This window comes from Nelumbo lutea, chromosome 1, assembly GCF_056320005.1.
Source record: "Nelumbo lutea isolate HS-2025 chromosome 1, American lotus-T2T, whole genome shotgun sequence".
NCBI classification, from domain to species: domain Eukaryota; kingdom Viridiplantae; phylum Streptophyta; class Magnoliopsida; order Proteales; family Nelumbonaceae; genus Nelumbo; species Nelumbo lutea.
Window position 1 is genome coordinate 21,281,515 of NC_142684.1, and position 20,724 is coordinate 21,302,238.

The window sequence follows — 20,724 nt, forward strand, 5'->3', positions numbered from 1 at the left end:
CAATTTTATTGATAGTGCATCAATCAAGAATCTAAGTCAATATTTTTATTTTTTTAACATTAACAAAAAAATCAATTCTCAAATAAATATGTTATTATAAAAAATTAATATGTTAATTTCATTTTTTTGAAAATAAATATGTTATTTTAAAATGTAAAGTATTAATTAATAACTTATCATAAACATATAATCTTAACTTAAAATATATCAAATCTATTGAACATTTTGAAGATATATATCATATGAAAATTCATAAGTTTTAATTACTAAAATAATTATTCCATTATTAATATCTTTATTTTATAAAATTTCTAAAATGCGAAATTATTTTATTTTTATATAAATGTGGATTAGTGGAATTGAACAATTCAATTTATGTTATATTCTCAAATATTTTGTTAATAATATTTTTATTTTTTAAATAGTAAAGACATTATTATTTAATAATTTATAAAAATTTGAATATACATATAATGTGCAAATTCATAAATTTTAAGTATTAAAATAATTATTCTATTAATAATAATTTTATTTGTATAAATTTCTTGAAATTAAAATTTAATTTTTGGTATATATGTAGATTTGATAAATTATTTATTCCATTGTTCATAAAATAATAATTTAAAAAATTATTCTTTCTAATTTATTGTTGGAGTTGTTGAATATTAGTATATATTGTTTATTTGGGTTGTATGTAGACTACTAGACTTTAATGTTGATAAAAGATAATATATTTCTTTTATTATTAAAAGTTGTAAGTGTCTTGGTGGTCGAAGATGCATATTCTCTTGGCCATGTGGTGAGATGTGGTTCAAATCACACCATCCTCAATTTTTTGAAGTGGGACATAGTTTATACTTGTCAGACGAAGGCATGGATGCGCGATACACTGGCATATGCGCCAATGTAGTAGCGTATTGGATCGATATGTATAATTATGTATCCACCAACAATTTTTAATTTAACATGGTTGTTGACAATAAGTTTGGGCCTTGGAGCCACTTTAAAATAATAGGCTACACACTTCATAATTTGAGTAGTGGCCTTTCTAGGACCCCAGTTAAATGACGGTTTGGTGGGTTTTTATGGGATGAACGTGTTAATCTAACAATTAATTGGCAAACCAGGGCCCATAGAGCATCCTTGTTTTTAGTGGCTGTTGACTAGGGGTGAGCAAATGGATAGGTTCTACCCAAAACCGAATGGAACCAACCTCAAATTGGCTTTGAATCGACCTTACCCAATTTGTTATAAGATAGTGTCTGGTTCCAAATTCTTGGAACCGACTCCCACCCAAGTCAGTTCCAAGGTTTAGAGGTTTATCCTACCCGAACCGACTCGACAAATTGGCCTTAGAACTAAACTTGCCTTGAAATAAACCCCAAAATATTTTTAAAGATATAAAAATTTGAGCCCAAGCACTCATGGTTACAAAAGCCATGGTCTCACTTGACCATCAAGTTACTCAAGTGATGTGATCATTTGTTTTCATTTTAATATTTGTATGTGTATAATAAACAATGTAAAAGGTAATAGTTACAAAATTTAAATTATAATGGCAAATTTTCAATCATATATTAATATATTAGGATGATCTACATATTAAATTACTCAATTTAATCAATAAATATAATATAAGTTTTAAACCATATATTATCACTATTGAAAATCAAGTTTTTGAAGGACATGTTTCACTTTTTTTTTCTTGTAGGGGGAGAGTAAAGAAATAACAAGTTTCATGAGGTTAGTCCTAGAACCAACCTCGAAATCACCAAGGCCAGAACTAACCTTCACAGGGTAGGTTCTGGTTCCAAAAACCTGGAACCGACCCCTACAGGGTAAGTTCTAGGTTCTGCCATGGAACCGAACCGAACCGACCCATGCTCACCCCTACTATTGACAATCTGTTTGGACTTTTGCAATCTTTTATGTAGATTTTTGTTGAAAGAGATACCAGATTTTCCAAGGTTCTTCTGGTGATTTGATGATTTTAACACCATGGCAATTAACATAAAGGGGGTGTTCGTATTTAAGATTTTGAGAGGGGTGAAAGTTGGTCAATGGGATTGCCAAGAAACCCATGTTCTTTTTTCTGATTTATGTGGGGACCAAGGAAAGTTTAGTTTCATGGGTATAGTGATACCCATCTCCTAGGTGGGTAAATTAACTTTCCCACCTTAGGAAAGTTGTCAACACTTGAATGGGAAAAAAATGCCCCTTTTGATAATGGAATTTTTATGGCTAAAATTGTCATTATTTTACTTACCTGAAAAACAAAAGAACATGGGTAAATGTAGCTACCCGGGTAAATGTTTCCCAAGAAACACTTATCCGAATAAGTGCATTTACCTAAGTAAGTAACTTATCGAAAAGAGAACGGGGCCAAAAAAGATAATTCAAAGAATAGTAGAAAGAGATAGGGAGACATAGGTCTTCATGATGAAACCTCCCTAGTTGGGATCATTACTTCCCTATCGAGAATTCCATTTACAAGAATTAGAAAGATAATAAAGGTAACATAATTCATAAACGACCAAACCCATATTGCCCCAAAACCTAAATTTTTCATTATTTTTTTAGAAGACACCATTTGATGTTTTATTCATGTAAAAATTTATGGCCATGATGCTTTCTTTGCTTTTGTGTGATTCATGTTATAGAAAATCTCATAAGCAATAAGGATGTTTTCACTTATAGATCTACCTTTCGGGAAAGCACTTTAATTGTGAGAGATATAGCTCAACTTAGGTTTAAGTGCTAGAATTTTTGTAATGATTTTATATGTATTGTTTCATAAATTAATGGGCCTAAAGCTACTAGCTTTCCCTAGGTGCTTGGTCTTGGGGATAAAGGCAATGAAAGTTGAATTGAATTGAACTCATTTAGCAAAGACCACTCTTAAGAAACTTTTCACAACTTTAAAAACATCCTCTCCAATGGTATCTCAAAGCTTTTGTTAAAAGAAATTTGGGTAACTATTAAAGTATGGGGCTTTTTTAGGTTTTGTTAAGAAGATGGTAATTTTGACCTCTTCATTAGAGACCTCCCTCTCAAGGTTGTAATTGTCCTCACCACCTTGTTTCTTACTTCTCTTCTAATAGTGGTGTTGTGAAAGAATTTGATATTTTGGTATAGGGTTAAAGTATTGGTAATCATATAGAACAGCTTGGATGTAAATATGGATATGGATACACTTTGAAAAGACATGGATACCAACAAAATTTATAGAAACAATTGGGTACATTTGGGAAACACATATAAATCTCATAAATGCATTATTAACACTAAATTTAAGGTCGAGTTAGACAAAATAATGCATTATTCGCAGAGGACATATCTATTTTAGTGGTGTTGAGGGGAATATATTTCTTGTATTTGGGGTAGTAGGATAGCTTAGTATTTCCTTTATTATATTAATGGTACTCCTGTCCATAGATTATGATAAACAGGGGTATTTTTCTAAACACCTTTAATTTATACTAATATAAGTAAGTGGCTAACTAGTTTAGAGGATTAATGATTTCTAAACTATTCTTTAATTAATTTTAACCTAGTTCTCTTCTCTCAGTCTTCTCCTTTCTCTTTCTCTTCCTCTTTGTTCTCTTCTTTCTCCTTTTTCTTTTATTTTATTTATAGTTTCTTCATCATTATTGATTGACAGTGATTACCATGTTTTCATAGTATCAGATCAAGTGAAGTTATTAGGGTTTCTTTTCATTTTTTTCCTCCGTAATCGGTTGATTTTTTTCTCTTCTAAGTGTGTTGCAACTATTATTGGTGGTTAGAGTCAAACCCAGATAAATTCCTAGGTGATTTGTGATGGTCTATACCATCACAACTGCTACGAAAAGTGACTGGTGATGTGTGTAACCCTCTAGTGGACTCAAACCAAGAGGGAATCCTAAGGCAACTTTTATGATACCTATAAACTTTATGTTAACCATTATTAAGGGGAAACTATGCTATTTGGGCTAAATCTGTGGAAGTTTCTCCCATAGCCAACGGAAAACTTAAGTATCTTATTGATAAGAAGCCAGGGACTGAAAACTCAAAGTACTCGGAGTGGATTCAAGAAGATGCACAAATTAAGACATGGTTGTGGAATTTCATGAAGACCAAAATTAGTAGCATACTTATTTTTCTAGTATGTTTAAACAGATTTGAGATCAAGAGAAGAGGATGTATTCAGGTAGCAATAATATCACTCGAATGTATCAATTGTTTCAATCATTTTTTAGTTTATAGTAGGGAGATAAGTCCATTGAAAACTATTATTTTGATATGTGAATCTTTGTGAAGAATTAAATATTTACCAGCCTATCACTAGTAATATTACAGTTATGGATAAGTAGAGGAAAGAGTTATATGTTGCTAAATTTCTCCTAGGCATCAAACCTGAATATGAATCAGTAAGAGTCTAAATTATCGGGAGTCCAAAACTACCTAATTTAGAGGATGTGTCCTCTAGACTTCAAAGGGCTCGAATATTTGAATCTACTCCTTTATCTGATCATGCTGCTTTGTTACTTCTGGAAGGGGCTGTCGAGGTGTACATGGTGGAGGACGTGGTAGTGGTGGACATGGCCCATCTGGACCATATGGTGGGAGAGGTGATATTGGAGGTAGAGGTGGTTGTGGTCGTGGTCGTGGAAGGAACACAACTTTTAGATTTTGCACTCATTGTGGGTTAGAAGGTCACACCATTGGGTACTATAGAGACTTGTATGGAGTTCGATTTTGTTCACACTGCCATTGAGAGGGCCATACAATCGAATATTTTCATTTACTGAAAAAAACAAGGAGTTAAGCAAATGAAACCACCTATCATGATGGAATGACTAATATATCTTTACAGATTGTTGCTACAAATAATTAGCTAGGGGAATCTATGACCATCTCAAAGTAAGAGTATAATAGATTGATTGCAACTACATCTTTATCCATTTTTACTCTTGCTCAGACATTAGGTACTGACTCCACTTGCCTTCTTTCGACATCTCCAACGATCATTGACTCGAGCTACCGATCACATGACAGGTACTCCATCCGCTTTTACCCAGTTTCATTCTTTACCTTCTTCTACACAACATGTTACCCTTGCCAATGGATGTACATCCCATTTTTTGGAATTGGAAGTATCAATCCAACTCCAAAACTTCATTTATAATCTGTATTTTATGTTCCTCAATTTCCTTTTAATCTCATGTCTATGAGTAAACTAACCAAGGCACTAAATTGCTTTGACACTGTTTTTCCCTTCCTATTGTATGTTTCAAGACCATTTTTCCCTTCCTATTGAATCAAATAGCATCTTATATCTTATCTTAAAACCATTTTGGCCACTAATTTCCGAGTTGACAGTTCGATCGTCCGATTTGAACGGATGGCCTTGACACTAGTGTGCTGCCAAACATGTTGATAATGGCATATTCTTTGTGTATTACCCCTTAAATTGTACAATTATGAGACTTGTGTTAGTTTAGAATGTTTTCAACCATTGGATAGACTTGGGGAATTTATCTTAACAAGGCTGACACTGGTGTGCCACCAAACAGTTGAAGCGGCTTGTCTCAACTACTAGGATTAGACCCCAAGCACAAGCAATGGGTGTTTCGAAGAAACATTAAACTCGAACAGATTTCTATTTGTTCCCTGGACCTTGGAGATAAATGGGTAAAACTGAAAAATTACACATAACCCTAGACTTGCCATGCTGATTAGCTCAGGGGTTCACTGTTCTGAGCAATGAATTCAACCTAACTTCTTTCAGAGGTGGGGCCGAACCCTTATAGAGTTGTGTGAAACCTTATGGGGTCCCACACCATACAATATCATGCCCAAAGTGGGCAGGCAACGCCTAGGGACGTGAGGCATTAAAGACATTGGGCCAAAGGCCCGTTATTAATGAGATGAATTAAACTGTCACATGATAACTTCATGTGATTTGGTTTGAAACTGGGCATGGTTTTGGGTATGGAGCACCTTTCCTCTTAAGAGGATCATGCTTATCTATTAAAAGAGTCTAAATCCAAATCATATTTGGATAATCTCTTAATAAGACTAGGAGAGTGCTCCATATAAAGGGGTTAAGAGGAAGAGGGAAAATAGAACTTGTTCTTATCACTCTCTTTCTCTCTCTTCTTCTCTCTTCTCTCCCAGAAACCTTATCATGACCTTGTCATTATAGGATCTGATTTTTATTAGGTTTCTCATTGTGTTTTTGTACAAAAAAATGTTGAGGAAATCAGGTTCACAAATCCTAACCGATCCAAGGTAGTTGGATAGCAGTTTTGCAGAAAATAGTGTTGCTAAATCGGCTTCTCATTCACTATGCCATATTCAGTTGGAGGCCAGCTTTTGGGACTAATTTTGGGCATGAACTACCACCACTCTGGGAGCTGCGAGTTGTGGACTCTGTATCTGGTACAATTAGTTTTAATTTTAGTTTCAAATCTGGTCCGGTTCAATGCAAGATCGATTCATAAACTTCTGATTTCAAAATCTCTGGGAAATCGGTTCCCGGGTGGGGTTAGAAAATTTTTGAAATTTGGCCAACCATTAAACCCGATTCGGCCATCCATAATTTGGATTCTAACCCTTCCCATATCTGACATCAAAGTTCTTATGTTAGGACACCTCAACAAAATAGTGTTGTAGAATGTATGAACCACCATTTATTAGAAGTGACTCGAGCACTTCTCAGTCAGATGAATGTTCCCAAAACTTATTGGAGTGATGTAGTGCTTACTATTTTTTATCTTATTAATCGGATGCCCTCATTAGTTTTACATAATCTGGTTACTCATTTTGTTTTATTCTCTTCATTGCCACTTTATTAGTGCATATGCTATTTTTCATGAATAAACTCCGTATTTTCCTTCCAGTGATTGTTCTCATTCTTCTATATGTGATATTCTTCTTCCTGTTTGTATTTTGTAATTCTTCTCAACAGGTTTCTCTGTCTATACATCCCAAGCCACCTATTCAACATGTTTACAAGAAGGAGCCATTGGCTCAAGCTTCAACATTACCTGCTTTGTCGTCTACAGGTCTTGGTGGCCCCCCTGTCACATCCTTTACGATATAGAGTCCTTCCATTACTGAGCCACCTTCAGATTTATATGTTCCCATTGCTTTCTAGAAGGCTAAACATTCATGTAATTCACACGCTATTATCCATTTTGTTTCTTATAAGTTCTTCTCCCCCTTAGCCCATGCATTTGTTACTTCTCTTTCTACTGTTCCTTTACCTAAGTCCTTGCAAGAAGCCTTATTTGATCCTGGGTGGAGGACAACTATGGTAGAAGAAATGCTAGCACTACATCAAAATGGTACTTGGGACTCAGTTCCCCTTCCTTTTAGTAGGAGGCTTGTTAGATGTCGGTAGGTGTATGCAGTGGAATTCCAAACTAATGGTACAGTTGAAATGATTAAAGTTTGACTAGTTGCAAAGGGATTTACTCAAACATATGGTGTTGATTTTGATGAAATCTTCTCTCTAGTTGCTAAGATTACTTTAGTATGTGTTGTCATTTCTTTAGTTGCTATTAACCATTGGCCTCTCTTTCATCTAGATGTTAAAAATGCTTTCCTACATGGTGATTTGGTGGAAGAAGTTTACATGGAGCAACCACCTTGGTTTGTTGCTTAGGGGGAGTATTGGGGAATGGTGTGTGGGTTGAAAAAAGCCTTATATGACCTTAAATAATCACCTTGTGCTTGGTTTGGTAAATTCATTGAGGCAATTATTGAATTTAGTCTCCTCTGGTGTCAGTCTAATTATTCTATGTTTAGGAAGTGATTCACAAGATATTAGTAAGATGAAATTGTTTTTATAGGAGAATTCCATACCATAGACTTAGGTAAATTGCATTATTTTATTGGAATAGAAGTCATTAGATCTACCACAGAAATTTCATTGTCATAACACAAGTATACATTGGATTTACTTGAGGAGATAGGTATGTTGGGGTGTAAACCAATGGATCCAATCACTAAACTTGCACCAGATCAGGGGGAGCTAGTTGAAGATCCTGGAGAATATAGGAGACTGGTTGGGAAGTTGAATTATTTGACTATTACTCATTCAGACATCTATTTTACTATTGGGGTGGTAAGTCAGTTCATGAGTTATCCTTGTGTTCCTCACCTTGAAGCAGTGTTTAGAATCATAAGATATCTCAAGGGTTCACCTGGTATGAGTTCTCCCTAGTCACTTGACCATATCAGGAGATAAAAAAATAAGGTATTTGTACTTTCCTAGGTGGAATCTTAATCTCTTGGAAAAGCAAGAAATTGAATGTTGTTGTGAAGTCAAGTGTTGAAGTTGAGTATAGGACTATGACTCAAGCAACTAGGGAGTTGATGTGGCTTAAAAGTCTTCTTCATGAAATTGGGATACCTGTTAAACTGCCCATTCATTTACATTGTGATAATCAAGTAGCAATCCATATCGCCTCAAACCCTATTTTTCATGGGAGGATAAATCATATAGAGGTGGATTTCCATTTTGTTAGAGAGAAGGTTCAAATTGGTGATATCAACAACCCTTTTGTGAAAACTGGAGACTAGCTAACTGATTTGTGGACTAAATCTTTACACTGACCTCGTATTGATTTTATTACTAGCAAGCTAAACATATACACTCCATATTGAGGGGGAGTATTGAGGGGAATGTATTTATTGTATTTGGGGCAGTAGGGTAGCTTAGTATTTTCTTTCTTTTATTAAGGGTACTATCTAGAATTTATCATAAACAAGGGTATTTTTGTAAACACCTTTTATTTACACTAATATAAGTAGGGGTTGACTAGTTTAGAGGATTAGTGACTTCTAAACTATTCTCTAATCAGTTTTGACCTATTTCTATTCTCTTAGTCTTCTCCTTTCTCTTTCCCTTCATTCTCTTCTTTCTCCTTTTTTTCTTTTCTTTTCAAATGGTATATATGAAAAATATATTAAAATTAATATAATGGGATGCATAGATATCATACAATTTTATTGATTATGCCATCAATAAAGAGTCCAAGACACATTATATATATATATATATATATATTTTACAAATTAATATATGCACAAAGCCATTATTATGTTATTTTCTACTTAAGTCCAATGCATAAAACATAAACAACTATTATATTTTAATTATTATATCAATTATTTTTTATTTTACTATTTTTACATTTTAATGTTAACAAAAAATTCAACTAAATATTAAATTCTCAAATGTTTGATAAACAATATTTTATATTTTTAAATAATAAATATGTTATTGTAAAATGTAAGTTTAAATATCAATTAATAATTTATAAAAATATATAATCTTAACATAAAATATATCAAATCTATTAAAATTTCAAAGTGTCATATCTTGTGCAAATTCATAATTTTTAATTACTAAAATAATTATTTCATTATTAGTATTTTTATTTCTATCAAAATTTTTAAATAAAAAAAAAATCTTTCTTGATGTAAATGTAGATTACTAGATTTGATAGTTTCAATTTAATATTAAATTCTCAAATATTTGTAAACAATATTTTTATTTTTGTAAATAATAAATATGTTATTATTTAGTGTGAATTATAATATTCATAACAATTCATAAAAATATGTAAACATTTCTAAGATGCAGATCATGTGCAAATTCATAAATTTTAATTACTAAAATATTTATTTTATTATTAGTTTTTATTTCTATAAATTTCTTGAGATTAAAAATCTTACAACAAATTAATCGGTATCATAAAAGAGGTGACCGATTAGATGGTATTCATAAAAATTCACGGGGCATGCTTTGATTGGTCGAAGCTCTTCTAGTACCATGTCTTTTTTGGTGTGATACTTTTTCCCATTTATAAAATACCGACTATGAAGCTTATTCTCTATACTAAATAAAATAAAATTTATTATGTTTCATTTTTTAACACAATAATGGAAGATAGTCTATGGTTTGAAGTTTTATTTAATGCTTGGGAAATAGGGAAGCTAGGTTCAAGTCACCCCATTTGTATTTTTTTGGTAGAGGGATCAAAGGTGAACCGGTAGCCTTGTATGTATGGCACCATATTGTTTCGTATTGGCCAATGTAGTATGATGATACTACACTAACATGCTACGAATGGTAGCTAATGTACTCATTCATAGCATGCCTCGTGCAACTCTCACTCGATATTGGTACAATATGGACCATATTGATACTTTGAACCTTGGTTTTGGTCCCTCCCATTTTAGCAAAATTTTCAAAATTTTGAGCCCACTTAATCTCCTCCTTTTTTAATTCTATATCTATCCTTTCTTCAATATTTAACACTTTGTCCCTAGAAAATTAGCCAAAAGGCTTATGAAGCTCCTTACCCAACTGCTTTTCTAGACTACAATTAAATGTGCACCTGCATTGCATGTGACAATTTTAGGTAACATAATAATTTCAGTATTAGTATGAAAATTGATAAAAGAGATGGGTAATTAAAGCACATTTCAAAGTTTCGATATTATGTATTGTATCGATATATTTGCAAACAAATACATATTGTGATATATTTGGAATACGCATGGATACAATGGAAAGAAATGAGTTTACATGACACATTGGAGAAACTCTCACAAATCCCACAAATACATCAATAATAATAATAATAATAATAATAATAATAATAATAATAATAATAATAATAATAATAATAATAATAATAATAATAATAATAATAACAATAATAATAATAATAACAATAATAATAATAACAACTTCCATATTTTTTTTGGTAAACAACTTCCATAATTTATATAAAGAGATACATTACAATCAACAAATAGCAAGAGTCTAAAACATATTCATATCATACAATAATTTTACTAATAATATATCAAATAATTTTTAAACTACCAATCCCCTAAAAATTCACTACGAGGTATATGAAGTTGTTGGATCATTGATAGATCCACTTATAGTTCTTCCTTACCATGAAAATCATTTAGAATAAAATAAACTAGCGGAATTGTTACATTAAAAAAGACAATGTTTTCTTTATAAGAAACTTGCAATTATAAGTATTCAAGTCTTGAAACTCATATAAATACTTAAAAAGAAATCATCATGTGCTCGGTTTTTAAATATTGTTTCAACAAAGCATCTCATATAAAAGAACGCGGTCATACAATGATAGTTTTGAGTTCTACTTTATAGTTGTCCTTTGTTTCACATTGAGAACTCCTAGTTGACCCGGATGATAGGACCGTTTGGCATGGGAACCATCCAGGCAATCGGTTCCATTTTACCCCAAACCTGATCCCTGGTTAAAAACTGTTGAATCGATCAACGACCCATTGACTCGGGTGGTCGAACCAACGACCTGTTCAATGATTTTGACCATTTTTATTTTTAATTGTTATCTTTTATTTTTTAATTTTGTTGTCAGAATGAGTTGTCCATTCAAACCGGATGGTCGAATCGTCAACCTAGAAACCGGTGGCCATAACAGTTTAGTTTCCAGTTCATTTTTTTCTAGATGTCAATAATTAGACAAAATAACTTTGTAGTCATAGTCATGCGAAGGGTGGCCATTGCGAGGGATTCCAAAACCTTGAAAGATAAATCCAAAGTGACCTTAAACACAAAAAAGTGGCAGTAAATCCACTAAATTGAAAAAAAAACAGGGAAAAAATCAAAAAATCGAGTCCAAACTTCTGCTTTGAGATGAAGCTAAACACATATGCAATCAAAGAAAGAGACAAAGCATATCGCCTTGTAAGAAAAATGAAGAAAAAATCCTTGCACAAGAAAACCCAAAGAAAAAAACAAAAGAAAAGAAATAAAATTGTGGTAAACCCTAGACCGTTTTGGAGGATCTTGAAGAACAAGACCCAAAAAAAAAGTAGAAAATAAAAAAAAGGAACATACGTCCATCAAATTGCACACGCTCAAATAAAGCCCACAACGGAAGAAACCTTTGAATAGTGAAAATTCAAAAGCATAAAAAACCATGGTTTTTGAATTGTCATTGACTCGGATGGTCAGACGGTTGGACCGTTCGGCCTAGGAACTGTCCAAGTAACTGGTTCCATTTTACCCCAATCCAGGTCCTTAGCCAAAAATCGTTGAATCGGTCAACAACCCATTGACCTGGGAAATTGAACCATCAACCCATTGACTCGTTCAATGGTTTTTTGTCTTTTTTTATTTTTTGTTGTCACAATAGGCCATTCGTTCGACTTGGACGATCGAACCATCGACTCAGAAATCAGTGGCCAAAACAATTTTAAGATAAGATATAAGGTGCTATTTGATTCAATAAATAATTATAATTTACCTAAAAAGTTATATTTAATGCTGATTTTAATAATTATTTTTTGATCAATTTGTTGATTTCTTAAAAGTTAACTGATTAAACATAAAAAAAGTCAACATACACAAAGTAGCATGTGGCAAAAGGGGAGAGCACCCCTTTCCTTTTAATATATATCCCAGGGGAGGGGGTATGAGCCTTTTTGCACCTCTAGTGGTTGGGACATCCTATAGAGATTGTCAAAAAAAAGGAAAAATCACCATTTTTATCTATGCCTTCAATTTACTTGATCGTTGGTATAGGTCATCTCATTTTCGTCGCATTCCACTTATCCATACCTTCAAATTTGTTTACTATTTTTAGTTCCTTTTATGCTGAATTTCATAATCAATTTAGCACTTCTATTAAAGTTTTTTGGTCTTATAATGCAAAAGAATATTTTTCTGAGCCTTTCAGTCATTCTTTGATTGTCATGGGATTATATGTAAATCATTCATCTTCATTCACACCCCAACAAAACAGTGTGGTTGAATGAGAGATCAAACACTTAATTGATACTATTTTTCCCTTCCTATTGTATGTTTCAGGACCATTTTTCCCTTCCTATTGAATCAAATAGCATCTTATATCTTATCTTAAAACCATTTTGGCCATTGATTTCCGAGTTGACAGTTCGATCATTCGATTTGAACGGACGGCCTTGACACTAGTGTGATGCCATACATGTTGATAATGGCATATTCTTTGTGTATTATCCCTTAAATTGGACAATTATGAAACTTGTGTTAGTTTAGAATGTTTTCAACCATTGGATAGATTTGGGGAGTTTATCTTAACAAGGCTGACACTGGTGTGCCACCAAACAGTTGAAGCGGCTTGTCTCAACTACTAGGATTAGACCCCAAGCACAAGCAATGGGTGTTTCAAAGAAACATTAAACTCGAACCAATTTCTAGTTGTTCCCTGGACCTTGGAGATAAATGGGTAAAACTGAAAAATTACACATAACCCTAGACTTGCCATGCTGATTAGCTCAGGGAGAAATAAGGTGAGACTAGCTGATGGATCTTATTCCACCACAGCCGGTCAATGAACCAACTCCCTTTCTCTTGGTCTTACCCTCTCTAATGTGTTGCATGTTCCTAAATTACCTATCAATTTACTTTCCATTAGCAGTACTATTCATTCCTTGAATTGTTTAGTGACCATCTTTTTTTCTTCTATGTATTTCAAGATTTAAACTTAGGGAAGACGATTGGAAGAGGAAGCATGATAGATGGCCTCTACGTGTTGGAGAATAAAGTTGGTCTTGTGGCTACAAAGTCTTTCTTGTAGTGAGAGTCATGCCTATTTGTGGCATAATCGTCTTGGTTACTTTTCGTTTGAGTCTTTAAAACTTATGTTTCCTGAGTTGTTTAAGTATTTGTTAGTTAATAAATTATAGTGTCATATATGCCAATTGAGCAGACATTGTAGAAATTTATTTCCTTTAAGAAATAAAAGATCTAATTTTTTTTTTCATATTGTCTATTCTGATGTTTGGGGCCCTATTTCTCTATCTACTGAAACTGAATATAAATATTTCATTACTTTGATCGATGACTACTCTAGATATACCTGGGTGTATCCTATGCAATCTAGAGATGAAGTGCCAAAGATTGTGAAAAACTTCCAATGAATGGTTTTCACTCAATTTCAAACTGAAATTCACATTTTACTGTCGGACAATGCAAAAGAGTACTTTTATAATGATCTCACGGAGTTCTTTGTTTCATGTGGATCTCTTCATTGAAGCTTTTGTGCCAGGACACCTCAACAAAATGGTGTTTCTGAAAGGAAAAATCGTCATCTACTTGAAGTAGCTCGTGGTTTATTACTTCATATGAATGTTTTAAAACATTTTTGGATGAATGTTGTTATCTGTGCTGCATATATCATCAACTGTATGCCATCTCGATTATTAGAGTATAAGGCCCACATCAACTCTTGTTTCCTACAGCTCCATTGTCCTCCATTCTAATGCATGTCTTTGGGTGTTGTTGCTATTTTTATGACTTGTCTCCTACTCGTGGTAAAGTCGATCCCCATGCCACTCTTTGTGTTTTTCTTGGTTATCTGTTAATTCAAAAGGGTTACCACTGCTATGATCCTACTTCACGCAAGTACTATGTCTCCATGGATGTATCAATTTTTGAGAGTTAACCCTTCTTCTCAGTTTCTCCTCAAGGGGAGAGCAGGGTTGAGGAGAAACACACTAAAGTTTAACTAGCTCCTCTTCCCGACCCTTCTCCATTTCAGGTATTTTTTTGCCGCCATAAGAGCTAGTAGAGTTCAAGAGCCGTGGAACCTGAAACTATGCAACCAATATCATTGGACTCTCCAGAGGTAGATCCTCTTCATCAGCCAGGTACACTTGTTCCCATTGATATGCCTAGATCTCTTAGCTTTGATCCTCCTGTTGTTAATGATCTTGATGTTCTTATTGCTAAGAGAAAGGGTGTTAGGTCTTGTACTATAATCATCTTATCTCTCACTTTGTGTCCTATAATCATATTTTACCTTCATATCGTGCATTTCTTTCCTCTATTGACAATGTCTTTGTTCCTAAGAATGTAGCAGAAACTTTTTCCAAGCCTAAACAGATAGGTGCAATGAAGGAAGAAATTAATGCCTTATAAAAAATTGGCACCTAGGAGTTAGTGGATCTTCTTGAAGGGAAGGAACTAGTGGGTTGCAAATGGGTATTCATAGTAAGGCATAGATATGATGATTCAGTAGAAAGATACAAAACTAGATTGGTGGCATAAGGATTTACACAAGTGTATGGAGTAGACTATGCAAAGACCTTTGCTCCAGTAGCCAAGATGAATTCAATCAGAATCCTCCTCTCACTCGCAGCTAACCTTGATTGGGAGCTTCATCAGTTGGATATCAAAAATGCTTTCTTGAATGGTGATTTAGAGGAAGAGGCTTACATGACTCGACCTCTAAGTTTCTGTGCCAAAGGTAGTGAGTATAAGGTGTGCAAGTTAAAAAAATCTTTATTTGGGCAGAAGCCATCACCTCGGGCCTGGTTTACTAGGTTTCATTTAGTAGTGCAGTAGATGGGATTTAAACAATGCCAGTTAGATCATATTTTATTTGTGAAAAAAAAAAGGTGAAGGGAAAATTGCATATTTAATTGTCTATGTTAATGACATAGTAATCACAAGAGACTGGAAGACTGAAAATAAAGAAGCTGAAGAAATTCCTAGCCACTCAATTTGAGGTGAAAGATCTAGGCCCCTTACGTTATTTTCTTGGAATTGAAGTTGTCTACTCAAAAATGGGCATCTTTATTTCCTAAAGAAAATATGTACTAGATCTATTAGAGGATACATGCAAGTTGGGAGTGAAACCAATTGATTCACCCATTGAACCCAACCATCATCAGTTAGGAGACAGTCAGGGGGAGTGTTTGAAAGATGTAAAGAAGTTCTAAAGACTTGTAGGGAGACTCTTATATTTGTCTATGAACAGACTTGATATTGCCTATGTAGTGGGTGTTCTTAGTCAGTTCATGCATAATCATAAGACAATTCACTTTGAAGCTGCAAAAAGAATCCTTAAATTACTTAAGAAATTCTCGGGAGCTGGTTTGCTTTTCTAGAAACATGGGCATTTGAAAGTGGAGGTGTATACATATGCTGATTAAGCAGAGGCAATTGATGACAGAAAATCTACCAGTGGGTATTGTACCTTTGTGGGAGGAAACCTAATCACCTGGAGAAGTAAGAAGCAAAGTGTGGTGGGTAGATCCAATGCTGAGGCATAATACAGAGCTATGTCTCATGGAGTTGCTGAAATGATGTGGATAAAAAATTTGTTATGAGAGTTGAGTTTTGTAGTTAACAAACCTATGTCACTTTATTGTGACAACAAGGCTGTTATCAACATTGCTGTTAACCCAGTCCTCCATGATAGAACAAAGCATATTGAAGTGGACAAGCATTTTATTAGAGAAAAACTTGTGAGTGGAGAAGTGTGCACTCCTTATGTTAGTTCAGAGGAACAACTTGTAGACATCTTCACCAAGGACCCTCAACACGTGCGACATAATAATTTGTGTGACAAGTTAGGCATGATTGACATCCATGTCCCAACTTGAGGGGGAGTGTTGGAATGTTAACTTTATTTATTATGTTTGTATTCTACTGAGTTAGGGTCCGTTTGACAAATTAAAATAATTTTTTCTTTTGTTTTTTTATGTTGTAACTTAAGTAGGGGCATAAGGGTTCTTTCCCTTCTAATTATGGTCGCCTATATATATTAATATAAACTGGCGTCACCAGCATTGTAGCATTATTGTAGCAGACTCCAAATCTCTCTCTTCTCTCTTCTCTTCCTCTTCTCTTCTCTTTTCCTACCTCTCTTCTCCTTTGTTCGGCTGTTAATAATGATGTTTTGAATCTTATGTAAAGAATAATTGATAGTTCTCCATGTTTAAATCAAATAAAAAAAAAAATTTTGATATTTGTTTATGTTATTTTGCTTTCTTTATTACTCATATATAATAGGAAATTATATTTGTTTATCTTATTCGTTGGCCCACAAGCCCGGCCGGGGCCCATGTTAAGCCACAATATACAAGGTGCTAATCCCAGCCCGGGCCCGGCCCACCAACCATGATCAGTTTATCTTCTTCACCCGGGAATTCCTCGCTTCGAGATCGACCTCCATTACAAAACCCACTTTCCCGCGTTCTTATTTTCCCGACAAAAATCTCTATAATCTGGTTTCATTTGTTCTCAGTCCACATTCAAAGCTCAGAACACTGGAAAGTGGAAACTGGCTCTGTTTCACTTTGGTGTCGGAAATCTCTATTTCTCTCCATCTCTCTTCGCGTCTGGTTTAGTTTCTTGAAGCTTGACACGAGTGATGAAATGGGAGAGGGACCGAAGATGATGCCCAAGGCCTTCAAGGGCGCGAACGTGTTCATGTCTCGGAACCTCGTCCCGCCTGAAATCTTTGATGCCCTTCACGATGCCCTCAAGCAGAACGGAGCAGAAGTCTTTCTCTGCTGCGATCCCTCGCGGAACGGTCCCAACGATTATCACGTTATCTCTTCGCCCGATCACGTAAAATAAGACACTTTCTCCAATTCAATTCGATTGAGCTCGGTTATTGAATTAGAGTTGTTTTTTAACAAGATGGCTTCGTTGCAGGAGAAATTCGAGGATCTTAGAGCCAAAGGATGTAATTTGCTTGGTATTATTTCGACAATTTTACGCTTTCTTATTTATATTTGGTTCTCATATGTTGTTTCCATCCCTTTATATTTTTGTGGTTAATTCAAGTCTCTGTTGGAACCGGTACTAATTCCTCTTCGAACTTAACTAATTTGGTACTGTTCAGTCAACGTTTGATAAAGGGCCTCAGAACAGTTGTGGAGTGCCAAACTTTTTTGAGGAGAATTTGGTTCTGAGTTGAGTTATCCTAGTTGGTTTATGAGATTAGAATGCCACTCTCCAATATAATATTTGGTTGAGCTTACATTGGAATGGATGCATGTTTTCCTAATTTCCTGTTACTTTCGTGCCATTTGCCCTTCATTTTGCATGGGTGAGAATGGGGACTGAGATTGACTAATGAAGTTAGGAGTTGTATTATAGAGAAAAACCTTCTTGTAATTATTTATTTGTATTTTGCACATGGGAAGTGCTATTAATGATTGCTTTTTCTTTTATTCTTTTTCCCTACTGGGGAGTGAGATTTATTTTACCATGCATTTTCTATAATGTGCAGGTCCCCAATGCATTCTATCTTGTGCGAAAGAAAATAGAGGTTTGCCTAAACAAGGCTTCACTTGTTGCCTTGGAATGGATGGGGTTAAAATTCTAGCATCAGGTTTCGAGAAGGATGAAAAGGTTCTTCAATCATTGTCTATGCCTTCTTTTAGAGGGAAACTAATGAATGGACTTTTTGCATGATGATAATGGAAGTGATCCAATATTTCAGAGTAGCTAAATTTAAAAAGTGAATTCTTGTTTCTAAAAATTGCTGCTTATACTGCTTTTGTGAAATCTATTTATGAGATGAAAATCCTATAACTTTTTGATAAATCCTAGTAGTCAGTTTCATTCACTCAATTGAGTTAAATTGGTAACACACAAAGCGACTAAAATACCTCTAAAAAGTGAATGAAACTGACTTTTTCAGAGTAAAGAGTAAAGTAAATTAAATAATCACATGTCTCCATAACTAATCTTTTGCTTGATGTTATGCTGAAAAGGCATGAAATTTTGGAATAATAACCTTAGCATGAATCCCCTCCATCTCAGTTTTGTTTTATTACTATCACCCAAATTCTTTTTTGTTTTAATTTCTTTCACTTTCATGAAGATTTTTTTATCAGTAACTATAATAGCTTTTATTAATTCTAAATAAATATATACAGAAAATTTTACAGCTTTTGGCTCTCACGGAGCCACCCCTGATCACATCAAGCATACAAAGAAGCTCACAAGTGGCCTCTACCTCCCATGCTAATTGCCTAATTTCTCTCATAGCTCCTCTTGCCTAAGGTTCAACTGCTTGGCTAGTTGTAGACCTTGCAACAATGCAGAGATTTCTGTTTTAGGTGCGTCTCTTGGACCTGAAAATAGGGCCACTTGATCCATGTCCATTCCTAAATACTTCTCCAATGCCCGGGGGTCCTGGATTCCCAAATAAACTGCCATCAGACTTCATTTTTATCCTATATTTGCTTGGAGGAACCCACTTTCTTGGATCATAGTCTTTAACTTACCTTCAAAGTGATGTTTTCAATTATAGCTTCCAATGTTCTATATTTCTCAATTTTCTTTTGATGACCTGTGGAGGAAATGGGGTGAGGTGGCTGCTAGTTCTAGAAGGAGGAGGACTGTTGTGTCTTGGAGTCCTCCTGTGAACGAGTCTCTAAAGCTTAATTTTGATGGGAGAAGTTGTGGAAACCCTGGCCCCCTCTGTGAGGGGGGGGGGCGTTAGGAACAAAGATGGACATGTTGTAGCTCTGTTTTTCTGGACCAGCAGGAGTGGGAGACTCAACAAGGGCTGACCTGTTAGCAGTTGTCCAAGGTTTACAGCAATGGAGCTGAATTTCAACAGATTAATTGTGGAAGGAGATTCCAAGATAGTAGTGGGCTGGCATTTATAAAAAAAAAAAAAGATAGTAGTGGGGTGGCTACAACATCTGGAGACTGTTACTTGGCAATTTAGGAATGAGCTCAAGAAGGTTAAATGGCTTGTCACTGGGGTTTCAGTGGAGTATCAATGGCAAAGGAGATTTTCCAATGGAATGGCTGTCTCGCTAGCCAAGCAGGGGGTTGTTCGGGATCACTTATTCTGGGCCCAATTGTAATTTGTTTTTTTTTTTCTGTTTTACCTTAATTGATCTAGGATGAGGTGAACACACTTCTCCCTGGGTTCTTAACATTCCTTGTTGATAATAAAATTCTTTTTACCTATAAAAAATGTTCTATATTGCTCTTTAAACAGCCTTTATTCCTCTGTTCCCATATTTACCATAAGATTACAGGTCTAGTAGCTCTCCACATCACTTTCATGATAATATATGCACTTCTATATGTTTTGCAGGTGAAGATCGAAAAGCTAGTAACAGCAATGGGTGGGGTGTTGCATACTAGGGCAGTGTTGGATATTAGCTTTGTTATTGTAAAGAATGTTTTGGCTGCAAAGTACAAGGTAGATGCAATCACCTAACAATATGTGTAGTATAACTTCTTTCTTACTCTCTATAAGCCTAATCTTTTGCTATATTTTCTTTTATTCGTGGCAATCTTCCATAACAAAGTTAATTGTTTTTGGCCTTTTACATGTCTTTAAGTGTGTGCATGTATGTTTGCATGTTTGAGTGTCTTTCTGTCTCTCTATATAAACTTTTTTTTTGGTAAGAAATTGAACAATCTTTTTATATAAACTGAAATGTATGGAACTATGGATAATGCTTGTATCAAGCAGATATCATGACAAAGACAAAGTTATCCTAACATTCCATCTTATACAAAAATTAATTATTATCATAGTGCTGCACTTTATGTGGATGAACTGATGTTTCTTTCAATGTTTTGTTGGTTGTTTCTATATTCATACTTAGACAGTTGGAAATGATACTAGCTTTTTCTTTAGATTCTTCATGCAAGTTTAATATCTTCCTCAGTTTCTCCTTTTCCATTTTTATTAAGGCTCAGTTTGGAAGGAGTTCAAATACAAATGTGTAGATTGCAAAACCTTGTATTTTGTATTGTTTTTATGTATTTGTACTATGCATATTTGTATTTGTACTCCTTCTAAACTGAGCCTAAGGGCCTGTTTAGGAGGGCTTAAGCAGGCTTAAGCTCAAGTATAGCTGCTTAACAGTAGCAGCTAAAGGAAATTAATTAGGCCTTTTGTGTTTCAT

At 34.4% G+C, this 20,724-nt stretch overlaps 1 protein-coding gene across 2 annotated transcripts in view; it reads left to right on the forward strand.

The window, feature by feature from the left end:
* The first annotated feature begins 17,076 nt into the window (after positions 1-17,076).
* Positions 17,077-20,724, forward strand: part of MEI1 (transcription coactivator) — a 37,958-nt gene continuing 34,310 nt past the window's right edge. For both annotated transcript variants that reach the window (XM_088964566.1, XM_088964568.1), the window contains exons 1-4: positions 17,077-17,404; positions 17,492-17,534; positions 18,072-18,193; positions 19,902-20,009. In XM_088964566.1, the coding sequence (XP_088820692.1) occupies positions 17,210-17,404; positions 17,492-17,534; positions 18,072-18,193; positions 19,902-20,009 (468 nt within the window). In that variant the 5' untranslated portion in view covers positions 17,077-17,209. The remainder of the gene's footprint in view (positions 17,405-17,491; positions 17,535-18,071; positions 18,194-19,901; positions 20,010-20,724) is intronic.